The 14,684-nt window shown below is 34.5% G+C and overlaps 1 protein-coding gene across 3 annotated transcripts in view; it reads right to left on the bottom strand.

Moving 5' to 3' along the window:
• The window catches only part of LOC117167561 (1-phosphatidylinositol 4,5-bisphosphate phosphodiesterase gamma-1), a 400,270-nt gene that overhangs the window by 257,045 nt on the left and 128,541 nt on the right, over positions 1-14,684 (bottom strand). For all 3 annotated transcript variants that reach the window (XM_033352585.1, XM_033352586.1, XM_033352587.1), the window contains exons 7-8: positions 7,502-7,922; positions 7,025-7,336 (exon numbers count right to left, since the gene is read on the bottom strand). In XM_033352585.1, the coding sequence (XP_033208476.1) occupies positions 7,025-7,336; positions 7,502-7,922 (733 nt within the window). The remainder of the gene's footprint in view (positions 1-7,024; positions 7,337-7,501; positions 7,923-14,684) is intronic.

Below are 14,684 nucleotides of genomic sequence, written 5' to 3'. Positions count from 1 at the left end.
AGCTTCAGTGCAGAGGTGGCACAGACGCTCGTGTACTCGTAGACATACACGCCCCAGGGACCGCATAATTATTTAAGCGTTTTAGTCGAAAATATGCAATTTTGAGCAATTGCAATTTAAATTTTAGTGCTTTTTAGTGAAATTTTGAGATTTCACCCTCAAAGAACAGACTGAGAATATTATCAGATTTCAAAATTTCAAAGTGCGCTGAGTTTCGGATTGGACTGGGATTGAAAAATTAAAAGTTTGGCCTGTTTTCTACGAATAGGTTGAATTTTTTGACACAATTAGCTGAAAATATCTTTCCGATTACTTTTTTTCAATGATGCTTTGCAAATTTACAAAATTATTAAATATTTAAACTATTTCGATTAAAAAATTAGGAGTTTGACCTTGTTTTTAAGAATAAGCACAATTTTTTTTGCAGAGTTAACTAAAAATATCTTTCCAGTGATTTTTGTCTATGACGCTTTGCATATTTATAAGAATATAAACTAAACAGGCCCACGAAAAAAAAGTTGACTGCACGAGACAAGAGACTAGGATACCCTTATGGATTACGAGCCGCTAAATCCGAATATCGCCTTAAAATTTGTGCTGCACGTCTCAATTTATCCTACATGCAAAAAGAAGAGAAACGCCTAGGGAGTTTCTGATCACACAGGTCATACAAAAAATTTGTCTGCACGAAACAAGTTACTAGGCTAGCCTTATGGATCTGAAGCCGCTGAATCCGAATATGGCCTCAGAATTTCTCCTACACGTCTCAGTTTTCCCCTAGATGCAGAAAATAAGGAAAATTCTAGGGATAATTTGCACGTTATTTTGTTGATACCAGTATACGCGAAAATTGACACATCGATATTATATTCTTAAGTGCAACGAATGGTAGAGATTTAATTTCTCCACAGAAATTCTTTAGTGTGCCTTCTTTTTCCCTTGGCTTGTATAATTTTAGAGAAATTGACGCTTTTCATCAGATTATATAGATTTACACGACAAAAAATTAGGAAAACCTAATATCCTTTACAGTTTTGCGTGCGAAATCAGTCACTTGTCCCGTGCAGACAACTTTTCGTGTATACTGGTATTATAAAAACAACGTTCAGATTATCCCTAGGTTTTTGCTTACTTTCTACATCTAGGGGAAAACTGAGCCGTGTACGTGAAATTCTAAAGCCAGATTTGGATTTAGCGGCTCAAAGTCCATAAGAGTATCCTAGTCACTTGTTTTGTGACAAAAAATTTTTTGTATGGACTATGTAACCAGAAAATCATTAGGCTTTTCCACTACCTTTTGCATCTAGGGAAAAAATAGTAAAAGCTCAAAAAATTTGGTGGTCAAATTTAAATTAACATCGCAAAAATTCAGAGGAAATGACATTTTTCTTATTTTTCTTTATTTTTTGGTAAGCACACTGGGAAATTTTTGTTTATGAATTTGGTCTTTCAAATTCCAACACATAAGAATATGACATCAGTACGTTTATTCTTCCGTATACTGGTATTATCAAAATAATTTCCAAAATATCTCAAGGTTTTTCCCTAGTGTCTGCATCTAGCGAAAAACTGAGACGTGTAGGAGAAATTCTGAGGCCATATTCAGATTCAGCGGCTCAAAATCAATAAGGGTAGCCTAGTCACTTGTCTCGTGCAGACGACTTTTTTGTGGGCCTGTGTTATTTAAACTATTCCTATTAAAAAGTAAGTTTGAACTTTTATCTACACATAAGTTCAATTTTTCTACAGAATTAGCTAAAAATATCTTTCCAATCATTTTTGTTGCATGATGCTTTGCATATTTACAGGAATATTAATTACTTTAACTATTTCGCTTGAAAAATTAACAGTTTGACCTTTTTCAACGAACAAGCTCCATTTTCGATAAAAACAATAAGAATTCGACCTTTATTTGCGCATAAACTTAATTTTTTCAGAATTAACTGAAAATAGATTTCCGATTACTTTTCTCTATGATGCTTTAAATATTTACAAGAACATTAACTATTTAAAATATATCAAAAAAGAAATAAAAAATTTGAACTTTTTTCTGCGAATAAGCTAAATTTTTTTACAGAATTAGCTGAAAATATCTTTCCCATGATTTTTTTCATGATGCTTTGCATATTCACAAGAATATTAGTTATTTAGGCTATTTCGATTATAACATTTAAAGTTGGACCATTCTTGTACGAATATGCTCAATTTTTTACAGAATTAGCTGAATATATCTTGCGGATGATTTTTTCTCTGATGCTTTGCATATAAACAGGAATATTAATTACTTAAATTATTTCGCTTGAAAAATTAAGAGTTTGACCTTTTTCTACGAACAAGCTCAATTTTTTTACAGAATTAGATAAAACTATCTTTCTGGTGATTTTCCTTCTATCGTGCTTCGCATATTTACACGAATATTAATTATTTAAACTGTATGGAATAAAAAATTAAGAGTTTGACATTTCTTCTACGCATATACTCCATTTTTTTACAGAATTAACTAAAAATATTTTTCCGATGATTTAGTTTCTACGATGCATTGCATATTTACAAGAATATTAACTATTACACTATTTATATTAAAAAATAAAGTGTATGGCCTTGTTTATACGAATAAGCTCAATTTTTACAGAATTAGCTACAAATATCGTTCCGGACATTTTTCTTCTATGGCGCTTTGCATATTTACAAAAATATTAACGATTTAAAATATTTCGCTTGAAAAATAAAGAGTTTGACCATTTTAAATTAATAATCTTATTTTTTTACAGAATTAGATAAAACTATCTTTCTCGTGAATTTTTTTAATGATGCTTTGCATATTTACAAGAATATTAGTTATTTAAGCTATTTCGATTATAACATTGAGAGTTGGACCATTCTTATACAAATATGCTCAATTTTTTTACAGAATTACATAATTAAAAATATCATTCCGATAATTTTTTCTCTGGTGCTTTGCATATTCACATGACTACTAATTATTTACACTATGCCGATTAATAAATTAAGAGTTTGACCTTTTTCTACGAGCAAGCTCAATTCATTTTCAGAATTAGATAAAAATATTTTTCCAGTTTTTTTTCTACAATGCATTACATATTTACAAAAATATTAATTTTTTAAACTATCTAGAAAAAAAATTCAGAGGTTAGCCTTTTTTCTCCCAATAAGCTCAATTTTTTCACAAAATTAGATCAGACTATCTTTCTGATGATTTTTCTCCCATGGTGCTTCGCATATTTACAAGAATATTAATTATTTAAATTATTTAGAATTACACGTTACCCGCATCAGAAATTGCTCATGCATGCTCTCTACTTTCTTATGTTCCTTCCAACTCCAGATCTCCGCTCCATAACACAACACCGCCCAAACCAACGCATCGAACAAATAGATCCTCATTCTCTTTCTGAAGCACATCACCTTTGTCTTTTCTACGTTCACCGTCAAATCTTTTTCTCCCACATACTCTCCGAAAATTCTCATCATTAGGTTCATCACCTTCTCATCAGCTGCTAACAGAACTATATCCTCCGCGTATGCTAGAGAGCATAGTTTGCTATTAGCCAAAACCTTTCCTCTTTCCCTTTCTCCTTCAGCTTCTCCTCTAAGTCTGCCAGCAACATATTAAATACTAACGGACTCGACGGGCACCCTTGCCTTAAACCTCATCCTGTCCAGAAAACCTGTCCCTTTTTCTTTCCTATTTTCACCCTAATCCTGGTTTCAGTAAAAATTTATTTCATCCTCTCCACCAACTTTTCCTCTACACCACATAGCACTTTTCTGTTTACTGAGTCGAATGCTGCTTTGAAATCGACGAACAATGCGACTAGTTTTCCTTTCTTGCTCATAAAATTTCTGTTAACTAAGCAGTTAAGTACGTAGATGTTGTATATAGTTCGCATCCCTTTTCTAAATTCGGTCTGATTGTACAGGATACTTTCTGTTTGTTCTACCTGACTCTCCAGCCTTTTTCTTAAAATTTTCGCAGATATTTTACAGCCGACTGGCATGCGAGTGATCCCTCTGTATTCCTCTACCTTATTTCCTTCCCCTTTCTTGAAAAGCGGTACCGCCAATCCTGTCATCCACTGTTCCGACCACCCTTCCCCTTTCCAGACCTTGTTGCAGATCTTCCACATCCCATCCCTATCCCCTTCGCCTCCATACTTCGTCGCTTCGTTCCCCATTCCATCTTCACCTGTCGCCTTGTTTCTTTTTAGCCTACTTATTGCCTCATCCACTTCTTCTCTTGTTATCTCGTTCGCTTCCTCCATTTCTCCTTGGACCATCCTACTCTTTTCCCCTTTGATCTTATTTTGATCTCCCCCTAATATACCCTTGAAATAACCCGTCCATTCCTCCATTTCTATTTCTTCATTAACGCCCTTCCTTTCCCCTCTAACCCTATTTAATACATCCCACACCCTACCTTCTTTGATCGCTTTTTCTACTTCTACTTCATATTCCTCCTTTCCCCTTTGTCTTTTTCTCTCCAGCATCTTCTCATGTACACATGTCATCAGATAAACATTCTTCGCTGACTCAGTAAACAAATTGACTCGTCGAAAAAAGGTCACTCTTAATTTTCTAACTAAAATTGTTTGAATAATTAATATATCTTGTAAATTAACAAAGCAACACAGAAAAGAGTCATCGGATAGACATTCTTACTTGATTCCGTAAACAAATAGACTTGCAGAAAAAAGGGCAAACTCTTAATTTTTAAGTTAAAATTGTGTAAATAATTAATAGTTCTTGTAAATTTGCAAAGCAACATAGAAAAGAGTTAGTTGACCCCGTAAATGAATTCGGCACGCTCGCTGTAACTTAATCGCTAGGAACGTTTACATCCACAATGTAAGCAGATGCCTCGAACTTGCCTTGGCGCAGTAAAGTTGGGGTAACACTTTTTCTATTAATCTGTGGGACACGATCACTCTATGGGAAGCTTAGACCAACTTTCAAATGTAGAACCCCCGCAGGATTGGCAAGTGACGACGATCGTACATTAAATAATTTGTCAGGCCTTACAAACCTGATGGAAAAACAAAATTACCCCCCTCATCTATTCCATTACCACGAAGGAATAATAAGGAGATTGATCTCCTCACATGTGATTTGGCAGGAGCAACGCCACTGTATAAGCAAGGCTTGTAAGTAGTAATCACCAATTACTTAGTGCGCAAGCGCTACGTGTCCTCCTTTCACACACAGCAAAGTGCTACTGAGACAGCTTTTGAAAATATGTAAAGTATGTCTATCAGATAATACAAGTTTTTTTTTTTCGCACGACAAAAGTTTTTCAAGCTGTGAAGCAAAGTGAGTGTGTTATGAAAGTGGTAAGCATGGAATTTAATGAAATTGTATATATATAAAATCCTGCAATTGGAATTGCTATCTATACTTACCACTTTTATAATGCACTACCTTGATTGCTAAAATTTTATCTCAGTCAAGTCATTAAATTAACTAAAAGTATTCATTTTATGTTAGACCTTTTAACTATTTAGTTTGCGTGTCAGCTCGAAAGGCTTCTGTCGGTTACAAAAGAAAACAAACAGACATAACCTGATAAACATACTTTATTTTCAGAAGCTGTCTCACTTGCACTTTGCTGTGCATAAAAGGACACGCCGTGCTTGCACACTTCGTGAAGAGTGATTGCTACTCACAGATCTCTGGCACCGACGATGACGTTGCTCCCACCAGATTCGAAAAATTTTTCCATAGCAGTTTAGTATCCTTATTATTTTTTCGTGCCTATTACCAAACTACCACTGCCTTTGCTCGGGATATGACACTTTTACGACTTTTACTCAAAGAAAAGTTATTTCATAAAAAATTCTCATTTTTCTTTATTAAATTAAAAATTTATACTTGGGTTATTTTTTTGTATAAGATAAAAGTAAAATACATAAAAATAAAATGGAAAAAAATAGTATAATAACAATAAAATAATTATTCTAATATGGAGAAATAGTGAGATAAAAAATACAGGTAAAAGTAGAATCTAAATAAATGATGGTGCTGATTCCGAATCTGACGTCAGAATGTCAAAAAACGAAATGGCGGATCCAATATGATGGACGAGTATTTAAAAAATCATTGCATGTACTTGAAAGATGGTATCTAGGGGTTTCGAGGGCATTATTCCCAAACCTGGAGTCAAATTTTAAAAAATCGTTTGGCGGATCCACTATGGAGGAAAAAAAGCGTTTAAAAATATTCACAAAAAAGTCCCTACATAAAATAAACCACTTTCATCCTCAATTAACCTATAATAATACTTTTTACCAGGGTCTACCACGAGGAGATCGCAGTGTGATTATAAAAATGTATTTAATTTTGTTTCTTACATTTCTTAAATGTTAATTTGTTTTTAGTGGTATTTTGTTTGATTTTTAATTATAAACATTGTGGCTGTAGATTGTTTTGAATAGTGAATATCAAATCCGTCGCACTGTGCGTTTAAATACTCAGTATTACAGTTTTAAATTATTCAATATTAAACGCTTTGAAAGTAATAAAATTGTCAAGTTTTAAACTTTTTTAATGTGAAAATTTCAATTTAAAGTATATCCCATTTAAAAATCTTCATGATGCAGGTATACGAAAAAGAATAGTATTTTATTATAATTCACACCTCTGGTAAATACATCAATAACCATCTTACTTACAAGGATTTTGATTAGAAGCGCTCGGATATGCTTGGAATTTCGGCACATGAAGAGGAACACTGCAGAAAATCTTCCCTGAGAGCATCCGGTTAATAGCATGAGATATTCGAAATCATCGAGTGCCCATAACCGTCCTCGTCGTCAAATCATCAAGATCGATGGTTAAACGCAGTGAAAAACATGTCTAAGTAAAGATCACGAACATTCACACAATCGAAGAGTAACCGAGCTTAATGATCTATTTTTTATCTACTATTTTTTAAAAGATGGTTTTCAAATTTATCAAAAAATTATTTTATTAAATAGTTTTATATATTTATAAGAAAAAAATGCCTTACTTGACTTCTTAGCGGGTGACTACGATAGTGTGTGATGAGACTGTACAAACTGTCGAAGCAATTTGTATCAATGAGGTAATATTGCGTCTGTCCCATTTCTTGCTTCAATTTTATCCGACAGTGATTCACTTTGCTTTTTCTCCAGAATGAGAGACAGTAATCACCAACAAATGTCACGCATTGTCTTACTAAAAAAGTACCATCTCCAAGATGTGAATATTGTCTTAATAAATCCTCAGCTTCTTCTCGACCTTTTGCTAATTTTCCATGAAACCACATCTCTCCAAAATGAAGTTCATCGTTTGGTATACCCTTCAATCAAATAAATAAATCTTTCAAAAAATTATGCTTGGAGTATGACAAGTTCTAAAAATTAACTACAGCATGTATCGAATACCATTAAACTGATCTTTAGCTTCAAACTGGCCTTTATCAGAACCATATTTAAATTAAAAATTAGTAAGCCATTCAACATACATCATTAGGTCTTCGAATTGATCCATTCTCTTCATCTTCCACTTCCGATTCTTGAGACTTCGAAAATGTAGCGGTATAAAATAACTTCTGCTGAGTCAAAACGAAGAAGTGCGGATTCCATTCCCTGTCGACAGGATCTTCTAAATAAAGAATGCCATTTTTAATGCTATTTCTCAGATCCATTTCTTGCTTGCTATCATCGTTTCTTATGATAAAAGAATCTTCATCTACTCCGTCTGGAAGTTTCTTGTGCTTTATCAAAATCTTTTTACGCAATGCGTACGGTGATGGCAGATAACTTTCATTTTTATCAACGGGCTGAACCAGTAACATGTCACCGAACACTTCTTGCATGGCAACTGCCATTTTCCTTTGTTGAGGTAAAGTACAATTATCTTCTATAGAAAGAATGACAGGATATCTGAAAATAATAATAAAAAAAATAAATCTTTGTGAAATCTTCAAAAGATTTAAAAATATTTTGCAATTAAAAATCGCAATTAAAAATCAAGTTGAATTTGAACTTCAGCAAAATGAGAAGAACATTGGTTAGATTGACCCCGGGAATCGCTAGATATTTTATTTATATAGCCGGAGAACCAAGGCGGTCTGAGCATACCTATTATAAAGCGACGTAGTGGACAAAACTGTATATTAAGGTTTAAAGTTCTTGGAGCAATTCGATTCACTTTGTCATCTAACGAAGAGAATATTAATATACTGGATTAGTCCACCCGGCTTCCCGCCTCATTAAAACCTGTTTGAACCTCATTTTTATTAACTGCCTGAGCTATAGTGAGCGTGAGATGTGAAGTAGCCTAGCCCAGCATGTATGCGAGGTATTCAAGGCATTAATTTTAAAATCGCCTGAGTAAACCATGTGATTTGAATCACATAAGACACGAATTGCAAGGTGCGTTTTCTTAATCTTTTCTATAACTAGACATAGGCCCACAAGGATATAACTCGGCACATTCGTTGAAAATAGAGTAAGATCGTCACACAGACTTGTAGCTAATGTAATCTTCAATATAGATCGCGAACACACTATCTCTCGTCACCTTACGGCTTCTACAATCAGACCGTACTAACGAGAAGTCCGTAATTCTTATCGTAAAATCGGGAACATCCTGACGAAGCAATGTTTCTAAGATCACTATAATATCGGTATTGTACAAATGAACGATGTTTGCGATTAAACTTAGTTTAGGAGGGAATGATCTCGCATTTGCATGTGACAAGTACAATGGCTTGCCTTTCTTACTGCTACAATGAGAGGGACTGGAATCACCACCCTACTGAAAGAAATCTCTGAATTTTCTTTAGCGAAATAGATTGGCCCATTTGAGTCCATAAACAAAGTCGATTTGAAACAAAATAGTCTCGGAGATAGTTTGAGGGATTTTGGTCATTTTCCGGGCGGGCAGAGTTATTTACAGTAGTTGATTGTGGCTAGTCCACTCTCCCCTTTTAAATTTCTCTTCAAATTATTAACACTTTTTTTTAATTGATGAATTTTCTCATTATATTTATTTATAATTATAACTTATATACTGATATACAATTTTCCAGTTGAATTAAAAAATGTTGTCTTTTTTGGCGTATCTCATTCCATTTACGAGAAACGTTCTAATAATTCCAATTTTATGCATTAAAAAAAAAGTTAGATATCTGAAGTCATCGAAACCCGTAGATTCCGAATTATTATGTTTTAGGCTGTTAACTATGAAATTAAAAAAAATCTACTTCTAAATTTTAATCCTAAAGCTTAACAAAGACCCTTGAGTGTCGATTACTCTATTGAGGTAGCCTCTCTGCTCGCTTTTTATGATCATATTCTTATTTCAATTTCGGAAAGGATATTTTGAAGCTTTCAGACCATTTAACCGAGCTTCCTGGACCTTTGAAAGTATCTACTTGAGTGCCTGCAGAGAATTTCTCTGAGCTTCTTTGACCTAAAGCATTTTTAGTATATACTCAAAGATTCTTTTCGGTAGGGCAAAGGAAACATTTGAATAAATATCCGAAGATTTGCATTACTAATATAAAACAATTTTGATTTTAACATAAAAACCATGAAGTTACCTATAGAAATGCGCAAGACGTTAACACCTTCGTTGGCATTGACGCAAAATGCGTCAAAATTTGCCGTGCCCTGTGTGACATTGAAGCAAAATGCGTCAATCTTCTTCTTTCCTATTTAACTTCCTCCGATTTTGCATTTAAGTCTTACTCGGGGGTTTTTGGGGTCGCTGAATCTGAAGTCAAAATTCAAAATGGCGGATACAATATGGCGGACGAAAATACAAAAAAAACGGCTCGATTTGGATCAATCTCAATACTTACGAGTTTTGGGGTCGCTCAATCAGAATTTGAAGTCAAAATTCGAGAATCTTTTAACAGTTGAATATTATTTCAAATAACCGAATTTGCACACTCAAAAGACGCAAAGCACTTTCACATAATTTCTTGAAATTAATTTTTGCACTTTTGTATATCTTATGTATTATGTTAATGATTAGAGGTTACTACTTTCGCGTACTTTTAAACTTGAGTACACTCTTTTTTACTGTCAAAATGTTCTGTTATTTTACTTTTCCAAACTTCCGATAATTTTTGCACTAGCTACGCAATAAATGTTGAAAAATATAGAAACTATCTCCTCAGGTCTTACAGATTTCTACGGAGGAATGAAGCTACATGACAAATCAACAAGAGTCAACCTTCTGCTCACGTCACATGCGCGCGCATGTAGTTGGTGAGTGCGACTTGCATCTAGCGGCAAACTCAAGTGAATTCCTAATCATTTTTAAACAACGATGTACTCTTGTAAATAGACTATTGGGTGAAAAAATTAATAAGCCAAGCATTGTTTTTAAAATTTTACATAGTTTTTTATCGAAAAAATTTCAATGCTAAATGAAAGAAACTAATACAGTAATCACGAATCTTGTTCTAAATATATTATATTTCACAAGTGGAATCTATTTTTTGATAGGTATTCATGTTTAAAAGAAGGAAAGTGTTGAAGGTTGACTGAAAATCTTTAAACTATTTATAACTATTAATTAATTTTATGACACAGTAAAAAACCTGTAAGCAAATAAATAAAATATACTTCTATCATAAATACTATTAAATATTTTTTTTTTGACATTTTGGCCTTTAAATATGGCAAAAATTTACAAATTTTGAAGTTTAATTTTAAAAAATGTGCTTTCTATCCTAAAAACATTCAAAAGTTTCTAATGTAATAGGACTTCCGTTTCCGGCATAAAAGTGTTAGGTAGTGGTAATTGAGTGGTACTAATTGTAGTGAGTTTACAGTGGAATTTGAGGTGAGTTGATGGGAAGAGGATGCGAGAGGGTTTTGTGAGTGAGGGTTCGTATATTGGAAAGAACAAAAGTGGAAAGTTGTGTATTATTTTGGGAGATTGAGACTATTTTTTGTAGGCTGAGAGGTTGGTTTCTTTAGCGTGGGGAGCAGGGTGGGGAGACAAGTGCAAGTGGGGAGACAAGTGCAGCCGAGAAGAGGCTACCGGGAAGGTTAGAGAGAGATTAGCACGGTAGGGAAACACAGAAAAAATTGCAGTAGCAGAATCAGGTAGCTCTGGAGTGACAGTAGCTACGCAGTACGCAGGTTACGTTTTTAATGGATTCAGACCAGAGAGTATTCTGCAAGCAGAAAAGTGACAAGTAACGAAGTAAATATAGGAAAACGGTAGAGAGGGAGAGATTGAGGGCGGATGGTCTTGGCTCAATTGAACCGTTTATAAATTTGAAGAGGGATAGAGCAGAAAGAGGTAGTAGCGAAGAAAAGACCGAAATATGATCCAACCTAAAAACACCGAAAATGATCAGCAAATGTAAATGCGTGAAATGATAATAGAGGTAACAAAGATAAACGAAAAAAGGAAGGGACAAAGAGGACAGTAAATGAAACGGAAAATTAGGAAAGAAATGGCAAAACTTCGAAAAGAGATGCGAAAATGGGAACAGATTACGAAAAATTTGAAAGAAATGATGAAGACATTAGAATAAAAGGTAGGAAAGAGTGTTAGTAATGAGAGGATAATGATAAGGGAAATAGAAAGAAGATCAGAAAAGAAGGAAAGAGATGACTGCCTGCGTTTTGGTTGTTAAATGTATTTCCAATGTTTCTATTTATTCCACGTTCTGCGCGTTCACCTTTCATGGCGTAACACCACGTGCATGGAGAGATAATATTGTGATACGACTGAGATACATTTCAATAATTTTCCTGGGAGCATTGCAGATAGAAAGGCATACCTTTAAAAACTCTACTCCGGCAACGATCTAAAAAGGCTGGCCTCCACGCGGTTGAGTCTACTATAGAGTCTTTGTCTTCGTTAAATTTTCTTCATCCATTTTCCGATTCAACAGTAATGAGACTACTTGTTCTGAAACTTTTGAATGAGCACAGGAATCAGGGATATTGATTAAATAAAGGATAGTTTAACAAGGAACCAGTCAAAAAGTTGTATTAATTTACCTGAAATTACTTCATTCGTTACATCTACAAGTAAGCTCTATCGCTTGAGAAAATTATTTTGCATCGGAAAATTTATAAAATTTACAGTCTGTGAGTTTTTTTTATATTTAGCAAACATGACAAGCACATAAACTATTGCTGCTCAATCTGGTGGGTCTTCTCAATGGTTCAATATCCTAAAAACTGGTAGTTTCAGGTTGTTGTGTTAAGCTTCTTGTACGCGGTATATGTAAGTTCATTTTACAATTAGCGCACACAACAGGAGGCGATTTTCGCCATGGGTTTTTGCATTCAGCATATTACTGTCTTATTTGTTATTAAAATTTACGAGATATTAACAAGATATTAACATTTTCACAGCCACATTGAAAAAACAAAAAGCAGGCTATAATCGAATATAACAAATGATCCTTATGGCAAGTTCGAACACGAAGTGCAGTAGAAATTCGCTCTTTAAAAAAAAACAGATTGTATCGAACTTTAATAAAAGTTGGTGTTTTTCAACACGCTGTAACTTCGGACGTATACAAAATATAATATTGTAATGTGTTTTTAATTGTTTAGAAAAATACAATTCGTAATGGCGGTATCTCCTAAACTGCATAAGATAAAATCTTTTGTTTTTAGTTTTACGGGGAATTTAATCACCTTTATTTTACAAAAATTTAATAAAAAATACACAATAACATGAAAATAAAAAAAAATTAATTTATTCAACAATCCCTCTAGCAATTTCTTTCTTTTTTAATCTCAAAATAATCGTAACATATCACTGTAATGATTTCAGAAGAAAAACAAGAGGTACAAGCCCTTTTGGGTTCAACTTAATCCAAACCCAACGTATGTGTGTGCTTAGCGTGTTATGAGTAACGTGCCTCGCACGATTGTTATCTGGGTAGTTGTAGCAGTACAAAATAAAGTATTTATAATCTTCCCACGGTTGCATATGATTACTGACGGACATTGAGCCGACACTCCAAAATTTCGTTCGTCAGAAAGAAGGAAAACCAACTAAACTTATTTAATATTTTCGCTCTTATAATCAATCCCTAGCTCTTGGTAAAGGGATGAAGTAAGGGCGAAAAATTTTTAGACCATTTTCAAAAGAAAAGGTATAAAATAATTAAGTTTATTATAATAGGTTGTAAGTGTTGGAGAAAAGGTTACATATCGCAGCCTGAAGGACAAAAAATCGACAATGAATTTCTCGTTCATAAGAATAGTCTAGGCATTCTGCCATTTTACTTTACACTGACGCTAAAATTCAACTCCAAAGGGAAATCAACGGAAAGAAGAAAATATCCAAAAATTTGAATAGAAACAAAGGAACGCAGAAAATTTGCTCAATTAAGAAAACGCGTAACAACTCTGTCATAAAATACATACATACGTGATTGCACGTATAAAGAAAAGTCCTCGGAGTGATGAGTCTGAATGGCCAGCATGAACTGACTTTCCAGCGTCGTTTCCGCCACCTTTCCGCTCGTCTTCACTGCTCACGGGCCTTGACCAGTAGGTGCTACTATCTTAGGCTCCACGTCCAGATCGTATCGGTGGAATAGATTCCATCCCTGTTAACCATATGATAGTCACTGCCTCGTGGCTAGCATGTCAGTAGTGGTAAAGATGGCCGCCCGTCAGTTGTGACCGGTGCCGAGCCAGTTGTTAATTCGGCACGCGGTATTAATTGAAGAACATCATTACACTCTGGATGACATGAGTTAAAGAGCGGGTCGTTGTGCGTGAAAAAGTGGAACGTAGGTGTAAATAATGTGGTGGCAGTGCCGCGCTGACAGGTCGACGGGAAAATGTTTATCTCGGCAAAATTTTTTCTTCTCGGGCATCTTAAATTCACAAGAGGGGCTTCAAACATCCCAGTTAATTTTCCTTTGATTTCGCTCTTCCAAGGAACAAAGGCAGGGCGTCCGATTTCCTAAATACATAAGATAAAAGTTACACAGCCCTAACCTAAAATTAATATGAAGCCTTTCTATCTTTCCCGGAACAAAATAAACTTTGCAAAATAAGTAAGATTTTTTATCCACGCTCACATAACATACTGCAATTTTTCAGACTCATTCCTTATTTAGTTAGGTTTCCGAGTTCATGCTGAGCATGACACATATCGCGATTTTTCTAATTATTTATTAATAAAATCAGGGGGGATCCATAAAAGGTGGCAAACCACCTCAGTACAATATCTTTTTATTACTTACCTGAAATAATTATGTTCTTTTGATGGGTAACCTAAAAATGTTTTTCAAATATTCCTATCTCGAAAATTTTACTAGAACACGGAGTCACCCAAGGACAACGGCCTTCTGCATTTTTCCCGCAAGTGTTCTAGCATATTATTGACACGCAGGGATGCTTTTTAGGCTATTAACAAGTGAAAGTTTGGCACCATCAAGAGCGCCGATGATAAGGACGATCAGTTTAACAGAATATTCCGGGTACAATCGTTGCAACTCCCTTATAAGGTCTCGATACCTCTCTTTCTTTTCATTCTCCTTGGCTATGACGTTTTTGTCAGCTGGTGCCGAAAATTCGATAACGAACAAGGTTCGATTCTCGAAGTCAAGAAGAACCATGTCAGGCCTCGAGTGAGCAACAGAAACAATTGTCGAGAATATAAAGTTCCAGTATATGCAGCACTTCCCAATCTCGACA

Source organism: Belonocnema kinseyi, chromosome 2 (genome assembly GCF_010883055.1).
Source record: "Belonocnema kinseyi isolate 2016_QV_RU_SX_M_011 chromosome 2, B_treatae_v1, whole genome shotgun sequence".
Lineage (NCBI taxonomy): Eukaryota > Metazoa > Arthropoda > Insecta > Hymenoptera > Cynipidae > Belonocnema > Belonocnema kinseyi.
The sequence above is the reverse complement of the archived record's forward strand: the minus strand, read 5'-3'. Positions and strand labels throughout refer to the sequence as shown.